This window comes from Xiphophorus hellerii, chromosome 19 (assembly GCF_003331165.1).
Source record: "Xiphophorus hellerii strain 12219 chromosome 19, Xiphophorus_hellerii-4.1, whole genome shotgun sequence".
NCBI lineage: Eukaryota > Metazoa > Chordata > Actinopteri > Cyprinodontiformes > Poeciliidae > Xiphophorus > Xiphophorus hellerii.
Window position 1 is genome coordinate 444347 of NC_045690.1, and position 10831 is coordinate 455177.

The window sequence follows — 10831 nt, forward strand, 5'->3', positions numbered from 1 at the left end:
ACAAAGCAAAACATTATGACCATTGATAGTTAAATTAAATGACTTATTTTGGTTTACATGAATTTTAATTACATTGAAAGTAGTCAGAATTCATTTAATTCTAGATTAAGTATTACTACCACTTTCTTGCTCACTTAAAGAACAGTCATGTCATTTATGTTTTTCTTTTTGATTATTTTAAAATAACGATAAACATACATTTGCAAAAAGATGATGGATAACTTTTTATGACTGCTACAACCTGCGCTTGTTTTTATATCTATATTCATAATTATTCCTGGTTATTATGTTTATCAGTAAAAGTTATTAAAAGCCATTGTTGAAGTTCAGTGTCATCGATAAAAGACAGAGCCCTACGTTTATAAAATTTCAAACACACTGAATTTCTTCACTTAAAGTGAATTAACATTTTAATCGACTGTTTGAAGGTATTCACACTTTTTAAAATCTTGGTGGATGAAGATGACCAGTAAGAAAAGTGAGCTTTTATTGTGAAGTAGCAGCAGTATTACATTTCCTCAACCGGAAGTTTGTTTTGTTTTGTTTTTTTCTCAGAGCAGTGTTTTATATTTCTAACACCAGTTCTGGGGTTTATTGCGCTAATTTATGCGTCTTTTTATCGGACCGCTCCCTGCATCACCATGGTGAACCTCTGCTGTCTCTGCTGCGGTCAACTCCCGGCTGAACCCCGCCTCCCTCCGCCCCGCCAGCCAGGAGCACCGCGGGACTCCCGCACCGCACCGCAGCATCATCAGGATCATCATCAGCTGCAGCAGCAGCAGCAGCATCAGTCTGCTGGACCAGAATCTGATGCGGGACTTAGCGGGACCCGGAAGGAGGATGCAAACGGAGGGAAGAAGGTAAAACTGGATGCATGAGAGGACATGCAAAGCGCTGCAGCATGCTCTCCTCTGACCAGGACTCCGCGGAAGAGGCGCCCAGTGTTCCCAGTGCTGCTGAGGAAGAAGAGCAGGAGGAAGACTCACCTGCAGACAGCGATCTTCCAGAAGTGGTAGGCAGATGATTCCTGCTCCAGAAAAGTCTAGAATAACTATTTGCATGTCCAGATTTCCTCCTCAACTTAAAGTTCTTATTTCCTCTCTGTGTTTTAAACATAGTTAAAAATCAACAATAAAGTTGAAATTTTGTAAAGTTAATCCAAAACCATTCATCCCTTATCCATTATCCAGATTTAAAGCAATACTTTAACTGTACTATATTACTTTAACTGGACCGAATATTGACTTTAATCTGATTTACAATCTGTGGAAGGAGTTGAAGATTAGGGTGATGGTAGAGAGACCTTCAATCCTCAGAGAATGGAAGCTCATCTAAAGATAAATAATGAGAATACCAGAGGAAATTAAATTTTTAAAAAGTTGCTTAGCAATTAGAAGAAATTATCAAATGATTTCAAAAGATTTTTCAAATAAATCTGGAGAAGGGAGTAAATAATTGTCCACAAACAGTATTTAGCTTTATTGTATTTCTAAATGCAGAAATACATTATTGGTTGAATAAAAATTATTAAATGCACTTTTAAAGACATTAATTGACTTTTGAACATAAAAAATAATGCAATTTGTGTAAAAAGTGCAGGAATTTTAAGGTTTTAAACTTGTAGCTACAGATTGTTACTGTGGTAACCAAACAATCAAACTATTAGGATTATTGTTTGCACTTTTGCTAAGTAAACTTGTAAAGTCAATTTATCTTAAACTTGAAATAATTTAATGTATCTCTGTTGAAGTATTTTAATTAAATGTGTTAGTATTCTCTTTTTTTAATAAACTTGTATCTACAGTTTGTCACTATGGTAACAATCAACAATCAAACTATTATTTTCACTTTTGAGTAAACTTGCGAGTTTAGCTTATGTTTTAAATAATTTAATGTGTCTCTGCTGAAATCTTTAAATTAAATTTATTTGTATTCTCTTTCTCGGTAAACAAATATAAAACTTTCCTGGTCTTGAGGCCTTAAGCAGCCGGCTTAGTGCACTTATGACTTAGGCCGGCTCTGCACTCCATCACATTTTCCTCACTTCTGAGTAATGACACATCACTTTCTTATGTATTTTAGGAGTTTCATTTTGAAGGTTTGTTTTTAATGTTTCACATTCTGGGAAAAATAAACATTTTGACTCAAACATATTTGATCTTTTTCAACTTTTACACCAAAAACATCCAAATAAAGCCCATCCCTCTGTGTGAAGGTAAACGAGTTCTGGATGAAATTCAGTCGTTCCTTGAATGACTGACGCAGGAGCTGCAGCGTGTGACATCCCAGCGCAGCAGTGGATGGCTGCTTGTCACCATAAATCCTCTCACTCTGTGTCTCACCAGGGGCAGTGATGTGGACGAACGTCTCCACTGGAGGCATGCAGAGGATAATAGCTGCACAGTGGCAGCAGTAAACTCTGCTAACTCTAGTTTGGCTGCTTCATCTTTAGCTCTCACTGTTACTGATTAAACAGCCTGCTGCCAAAGTCTCTGTTGAATGGGAAACCCTCTTTGCTCAACATTATTGCAAATGTGGCGCTTTGTGTTTCTGCTGGTTGAATTAAGAAGCAGATAAAGCAGAAAGATGTGAAACGGAGAGGGCATCCAGTTTAGACACACTAACAGCGCAGTGCCCTCACCTTCAACATGTATGTTTTATGTAGCTCTGCAACCAATAATTAGTTTAGTCATAAATTATTATGACGATTAATCGATTACAAAAATTGCCATTCTGCATGTTTTTCATTTAACCTCTTAAGCCGATTTTACACGATATTGGAAAAACATCAAAAGATGCAAATAATTCAATTACTTTTTCAAAAATGAGGTTCATCTTCCGACATCAACCACAATTTTCTGTTTATTCGGTCAATATTTAATACCACTGATGACATGTTTTTCTTCAAATTCAGTATGTTATGAAAGATTTACCTCTGGATGTTATGGAAAAGTGGTCGGCCATTTTGATAGAAGAGAAAATGCAGGTTTTTAACCCTCTATGGCATGGCGTTGCCCTCAGGCAACAAACCACATATCTGTACCTCACATTGCTCCTTTATTTTATTTTTTGGGGGGCATGATTTTTGACATATTTTTGTCCAAAAAAAAGTTTTTTCATGAATATAGTTTTTGTTTGATTTGTATTTCATTTCTCATAATCAGTGTAGAAAATCTTGGTGTTCTAGACCAATGTTACCCTGAGGCAACAAACCCAAATCTGGTTCCAGGAGGTGTCAGAGTCCGATTTTATGATTGACATGTAATTAGGGACCACCAAGCTCCCAAAGAATGCAGGAAAATATTTTTTCCCCCCAAAAATAAAAAGTCATGCCATAGAGGGTTAAGAAAATGGCCACTTATTAATTAATCAATAAGATCAATCAACATTAAATTAACTCATTAATCAATCATTTGCATCCATATAATTAACTAAATGAAATTAACACATTAAAGTAGTTCGAATGGTCTAGTCAAAGTCCAGACCTAAAATGCAATGAAACATTTGTCAACTCTGGCTAAGTTTGAGTTTATTTCTACAATAAAATACAAACACATAAAAGCCACTGACTTTACAAAGCATCACTTAGTTGAGTTTCCTTCTGTAAGCTGGATCTGGCAGCATTTATTTAAACAGATTTAACATCTATCTGCTGAAACCTTTTCAGATTCATTCCTATTGGTTCCTGAGGTGCTCAATGCAGTAAAACTGTAAATCACCTTTGGGTTTTGTGTGTGAGAACACCTCAGTAATGTTCTCCTTTGATTAGATTCTGCTGAATTTTCTTCGGTCTGATTTACGTTGAGCTGCTCTGTAATTTACCGCTAGCTGGAGTCGTTTGCATTTCTGCTGCATGCCACGGATTCCCTGGCATGTTTACAGGCTTCATCGCTTTAAGTGCTTTTTCCTAATCATGGCTCCTGTTTGTCTTTTTCTTGCCTCTGCAGCAGCGTCCAGCCCAGCAATCCCTGGGCGCCTGCGTCTGCCGGGAGTCCCACTGGCGCTGCCTGCTGCTCTCCGTCCTCATGATCATCTGCCTGGCTGCGCTGGCTTGGTGTCAGCTGACACGGGTCACCAAGATCAGCTTCACCTCCAACTTCCCCTCCACCCTGCGAGGCGGCGGACACTCTTTGATCTACCACGACAGCCCGTGCTCAGACGGGTACGTCTACATCCCGCTGGCCTTCCTGTTGCTGCTCTACGGGTTGTATATGGTGGAGTGCTGGCACTGCATGGCCCGGAACCAGCTGCAGTCCAAAGCGGACGTGGACAGCGTGTACGAGCGGGTGCTACGCATGCGACAGGCACAGCCTTGCATATGGTGGAAGGCCATCAGCTACCACTTTGTCAGACGGACGCGGCAGGTGACAAGGTACCGCAATGGGGATGCCTACACCACCACGCAGGTGTACAACGAGCGGGTCAACACCCATGTGGCGGAAGGGGAGTTCGACTATGCCCACTGTGGAATGAAAGACGTGTCGCGGGAACTTACGGGCCTGGAGGGTCACCCCACAACCCGCCTGCGCTTCACCAAGTGCTTCAGCTTCACGGAGGCCGGCCCAGAGAACGACTACCTCAACCAGAGGTCCCGGTTCTTCTCCGAAACAGAAGGTCTGGACGACTACATGGAAGCTCGGGAGGGGATGCAGCTAAGGAACGTGGACTTCCGGGACAACATGATTGCCTGCGTTGACCCGGACCGGATGCCGTGGTACACGTCTCGGGTGGCCTTCTGGTTGGCTGCGCTGCTCATGCTCTCCTGGCCTCTCAGAGTCTTCATCGAGTACCGAACGGCGTACGTCCATTACAGGGTGGAGAAGCTGTTTGGGTTGGAGTACATCTGCGGCAGTCCGTCCCCACTAAACGAAGTTAGCTGCGGTATTCCCAGAGTGGACACCCTGGATAGCACGGAGATGGAGTGGCACATTCGCTGCAACCGCCAGCTCATCCCCAGCTACTCGGAGGCCATGCTCATCAGCGCCAACACCGCGACCTCCGCCTCCTCCACCCGCTTCTTGGTGGACCCCGGAGCGCCCCTGAACCGGGACGATGGTTCAGGAGGTAGGAGGAGGACGGTCGCCAGCTCCAGCTGTTCCTCAGGGTTCTCCTGCCACGGAGCGCTGCTGCTGTCCCGCCTCTCCTCTGACACGTCCCACGTGTCGCTGTGCCGAATGTACGGCTCCCGTCGCACCGTGGCTCCGTGGAGAAGCCGCAGCAGCAGCTTGTCGGACCCCTGCTGCCTGGACGAGCAGTGCTGCAGGTCCGACTCCAGCCAGCTGGCGCTCAGCGACAGTCCGCCGACCTATAGGGACGCCCGATTCTTCCCAGCTCTCATCGTCCACTGGTCTGAGTCCGGGGAGGACAGAAGGCGGTATTACATCAGGAGAGGGTCATCATGTGTGGAGACGGCGTTGTAGACAAACTGGACCCAAAAGTTAAAGTGTAACTAACTCCTTTGTGAAAGCTTAGCCACACCCCCAAACAATGCTAAAAAAAATTCCATTGAAGTGGGCGGAGCCAATAAATTTTATGGGGCGTGTCCAAATGAAGGGAGGAGCTGAGGGGTGTGATCAAAACGAGGGAAAGAATTGTTGCCGACTTACTGACTTTGCCACTATATCTTATGTTTTAGAGACATTATGGTGACAACAAACTAGCTAAGTTTATACTAAACACTTGTCAACATTCAAAGAAAAAAAGAAATCATCACCGTCTACAGTCAGAGCAGAGAGGAGACCTATTTCAGTCTGAATCCACATTGGAAATGAATCAGACATGCATTTTATGAGAAACACCACCGATCAATGTTCACCGCAATCCCAGCCCCCGACTCGCCACCAGGGGGCGCGTGTCTGACTGTAATAATTTTATGTGTTTGTGTGACAATTGTTAGTTGCAACAATTTTCCTATTGTTGTAACCAATAGGAAAATAGACTGCAGTAGCTGCTGTTGAACCCATGAGGGCAGCACTGAGACGGTTTTAAGGGAAAATATTGCAGAATTAAATACATTTTCACAAAAATGTCAGAAAAATTGCATAGAAACATACAGGTAGCACCCTAAAGGAGCAATGTGTACAGTTTATCAGCAACTAATAGCTGACTTGGGGGTTAGTTACTCTTTAAGATGCTGGTTGTTGGACATGCATCACTTTTACTGAGAAAAACCTGAAAACTAAGGCAAGAATTTCTATGCAACTAATTTTCTCCTGATGAACAGAGAAATACTCAGAGTTGAAGTGAAGATGGATAAAATCAGAACAGTCCTGGAGGAAAACTTGTTGGAGGGTGTGAATACTTCTGTCAGCCACCGATCCCTGAAATGTTGCTACATTAACAGAACTGACCTGCATCCAACTGTGTTTGTTCTCCATGAAAATGTCTGCAGGCGCAGGAACCTCTCTTGTCCTGCTAATGTGTCATTCTGCATGATCCTCCTTTATCAGCATGACTCAGTTCAGTTCAACAGTTTGTAACTTTCTCTGTTCTGCAGATAAAGTTAAGGAAATATTAAAAACACTCAAGCAACTTTTATGCACATTGTTTTGACTTGTAAGGTTTCAGTGATTCATTTCATTTCTTAATTTTCTTCCTGTTTGCAGACCAACTCGCACTGATTCACTTATTTTTGGACTGATAGACATAAAAAATGGATCCAGAGCTGTTAGACACATGAATTGCAGTGTGGAGAGGAGCGTTTGAATGGGTTTCAATGGATTAGATTAATATCTAATGCCATCGTTTCTGCAGACAAGTTTAATAAAAAAGTTGAATTACAAAAGGGGAGAATTTTTTTCAGAACGATGTTGATCCAAAACTTAAAAGACACAGAAAAAGACAAACTTAAGATGGGGAAGCTGAAGGTTTTATAACTGCTGACCTAAACGTCACTGGAGATTTGCTAACAGGACTCAGAAGACGAGTTTATGCAAGACGGATAAAGAACAGTTAGTTTTTTTAGTTTAACAGGAGAATAAAAACCCAAACAAAAGTTCTTTTTTTCAAAAAGTTGCTCAAGTAAATGAGTAAACCTGACTACTGTCCACCTCTGCAGATGACATGTTAATGACAGCCACACAATTTTTTTTCTGATGAAACAGAAATATGAATCAGAGTTTCAAAGGAAATGTATTTTAACATTATTTAGCTTTCATGTTTTGTTGATTTAAAGGACCGACATGCAGGCAGGTGGCAGGTAAAGGAGCAGATTTCTAAAGATCAGAACTTCCGGACAGAAAGTCAGAACCTGGTGAACAGCAGAAGAGTCCGCCAGCAGGTAACAACAAAAAACAAAGATCCATTTTAAGTTAAAGCACATCAAAATGATTTCATTAGTTTGATTCCAAATGTCAGATATAATGTTGATTCTTTAAACACACAGTCGGGAATATTCAAAGTATTTTTTGTTTGTTTTGATTCTGAATTACAGCTGGTAAAAAAGCTAAACGAAGTTTCTCAGAGAATTATTCTATATCAAAAAGGCCAACGAAAAGTATCTTAACTAGCTAAATATTTAGGTTAAAGCAAAAATATTGAATCACTAAATATTTAGCAACAACCTTTAGTTAACAAATATTTAGTGAGCAAGCAAACTATTTAGCTTCAAGTTAAAAATATTAGCTAAGCTAGCTAAATGTTTACTTAGCTCTATTTAGCTATTTCCAGATATTTAGCTCTGACCTCAATATCTAGATAATATGCGATTTCTCTTGCTGCTCAGCGGAAATCGCAAAAGTCATATTAGCTAAATATGATCTGAAGTGTAGTTTCAAATCATGTTGAAGCTAAACTTCAATATGATTGAGTACTAAATATTTCGTTTAAAACTGACATTTATAAATTAATGAATAACATGGTGAAAATATAACTTTGAAAAAATTAACCCCCATTTTTTTCTTTTATAAATATTGTACTAAATAACCCAAATGATTTCTGTTTATTTTTGAATGTGTAACTCCAACGGCGTCCCATAGTATGAATGCGAATGCATGTCATGTGCTTCAATATAGAGAGAACTAGCCTCAAAATGACATTACAGCTTGCAATAATCTAAATCTTAATCCTTTCTGATTGTAATATTTCAGGAGATTATTTTACCTTCTGCCATGTTTTACCAGCAGAAGGTGAAGTAACGCACCACGGCCACCAGGGGGAGGCAGAGACTCTGTTTGCACATTGAGCACGCGGACAGTTTGATCCAGGCTGTTTGGATGCAGAGATTTTCAGTGTGAACTGCATGAACCACCTCTCTGCCTGCCTCCCCCTCCTGTGGTGAACGTTTAATTTCAGCTTCTATGTTCAAGTTCACGAAACAGCACATCCTCCACTCCCTGGTGCCTCAGTATAATTCCTGGATTAAGGGTAACGAGCCTCCCCAACCTTATTGCTGTTATTATGGCTTGGCACTGGGACATGACAGCAGAGCCTTTTGGTGGTTGTGTGCCCTGCACGGCTGCCAGAAACGCTGCAGCCTTCCTGGGTATATGGGCTTCTGCACTGTAACTTTTTTTTCACTCATGGTTTGGGTGTGGATTGGAGGCATTCCTCTGTAAGTCGCAGAGATTTGTCTTGGTCATGAAATGGAGAGTAGCTAATGTGAGATGTGGTTTGGTGGAAAGCTCTGCGTTGGGTATGTGTTGCTTCTGAACATGCTGCGCTCATCAGCCTGCATGGGCTGGGTTCTGGGTCCATGCTGCTGCTTTAGAGGTTCTGGTTGCATGCTGGTGCTGCTGCTTGTAGCAAAGGCTAACAGGGGCAACTTAAAGGGGCAATTATGATTTACCCCATGTGAAATTGACTATGGAAAAGTAATTTAGTTGGATTTTATGTGATAGACCAAAGTGAAGCAGCGGATGGATGGATGATGGATGGATGGATGGATGGATGGATGATGGATGGATGGATGATGTCCCACAGCATGATGCTGCCACCACCAGTTTGAGTTTTGCACATAGACCAATCCTAGTTACGGGTCCAGCTGCTCAGCCTCATGGCCAATAATTACTGTTTTATGTTCAGAGAGGAATTATTTGAGATTATGGAAAACCGGTTATTTATTCTACAGAATGAAACCAAATCCTCAGACTCTGCAGTAAAAGCTCAGCACAGCTTCCAGGGAACTGAATGAGCCTGGTGATGGTGTGCAGGTCCATGCAGGCGCTTGCTGAGGTTCTGCGTCGCTGTGAAGGGTCCAGGAATCCTCCAGGTGTGTGGAGCCGAGAGCAGGAAGAGAGCGCAGCTTGTCTGATTAACACCTTTTAACAGCGCACCTTGACCTCAGCTCAGCCCCGGGGCTGAGGCGCAGGCCGCTGGTATGGAGCTACATTAGAGCCAGAAAGCTTCTTCAAAAGAAAACAAAAAATGAAACTGAAATAAATAAATAAATAAATAGACTCAAAATGAAACTGGAAAAAAAAAAACTGAAAAAATGTTCAAAACTACTTTTAAGATTGAAGATTTTTTCAGTCTAAAGTTTTTTTCATTTTCAAATATTTCTTTTTAGTTTAAATGTTTTTGACTTTTTAAACCTTTTTTCAGTTTCAAATTATTTTTCAGTTCCACATTTTTTTAGTTACATGTTTTTTCAGCTTCAAATTATTTTTGTGTCAGTTTCTGATTTTTTCTTCTGTTTAACAAACTCTATGCCCCTAATGTAGCTCCATAGCTGCGGGACGGCAGAGAGAAAATGGGCGGCTGGGGGAAACTGTGCGTCCTGCCTGGCAGAGTCCCTACAGGCCGCAGGCTGCAGGTCTGTCTCAGGGCAGATTTACGCAGGAATGCCCCCCTGCTGTGAGAACCAGAGAAGAAGACAGGCCGATGGTACAGGAGCTGACAGTCAGTCTCTGGGGACATTTGGTGTATTTTCAGATTAAAATGTAACAATATGAAATATAAGAAGTCAGTTCTCTGAGATTTATCAGTGATTTTAAGCTCACTCCCTTCAAAGATGGCTGTTGGATAATCACATGTTTCCTGCCCCACATTTTGACCCAGCAGAGTTACATCTGTTTAAATACTGGCTGCAACCCACTGAGAGAGGAAGGCCAGGCTAATCCTCTTCCTCACTGAGGGACAGAAAGCAGGAAAACTTCAACAGGAGCCAGGGAGGCTCCAAACTCTGCCTTTATCAGGACAATAAGGAAAAATGACGTCTTGTTGGATGGATGGATGGAAAATAGCTTCCGTTTCTTATTCAAACCTGGAAAATATTCAATCAAATCCCAGCCTCTTTTCCAGGCTTTTCCAGTCTTTTCTCCAGGCTTTTCCAGGCTCTCTGGCTGCCCCTGAGCCCCGTGTTCCTGGCTGGTGGAGGATGTTTGGGTTTGGGAAGGATGTCGGACAGAAAGCGTCTCTTCCTGAACCAGCAGCTCTGGCGGTAAACACTGACCTTCACTTCCTGGTTCCTCCGTCTCTCCGCCAATCAGAGGATTCCCTTCAGTCAGCTCAGGGAATCAAACCGTCAACCCTCGCCAGGCTCCCTTGCAGCTGCGCTGGCGTTGCTGCGTGGCATCAGAGTGTCTGAGCATGCCCGGTTACGCCTTGGCCTCCTCTGTGATGTTCTGCTATCTCAGGAATGTTTTCTACCTGCAGAAGGTGATTTACACCATGCGGTAACCATGGCAACCACATCAGGGGCTCATCTACATAACCGATGATCTAATAGTTTTAATCAGCTGATGATCTTTAGTACGAACCGATAAATAGTTATGATGTTTTAGCATCACGTGTCATGATTATTAAAACAGGGCAGAACCGAAACAGGATTTAAATCTGGGCAACTTTCAGCAACCTGGGGCAACTTTCAGCAACCTGGGGCAACTTTCAGCAA

The 10831-nt window shown here is 42.1% G+C and overlaps 1 protein-coding gene across 1 annotated transcript; it reads left to right on the top strand.

Moving 5' to 3' along the window:
* The first annotated feature begins 134 nt into the window (after positions 1-134).
* Positions 135-6541, top strand: LOC116709599 (transmembrane protein 151B-like). Its single transcript, XM_032548238.1, has 2 exons — positions 135-1012; positions 3948-6541. Exons 1-2 carry the CDS (start codon positions 875-877, stop codon positions 5418-5420), a joined length of 1611 nt encoding a protein of 536 aa, XP_032404129.1. The 5' UTR covers positions 135-874; the 3' UTR covers positions 5421-6541.
* Positions 6542-10831: the final 4290 nt, after the last annotated feature.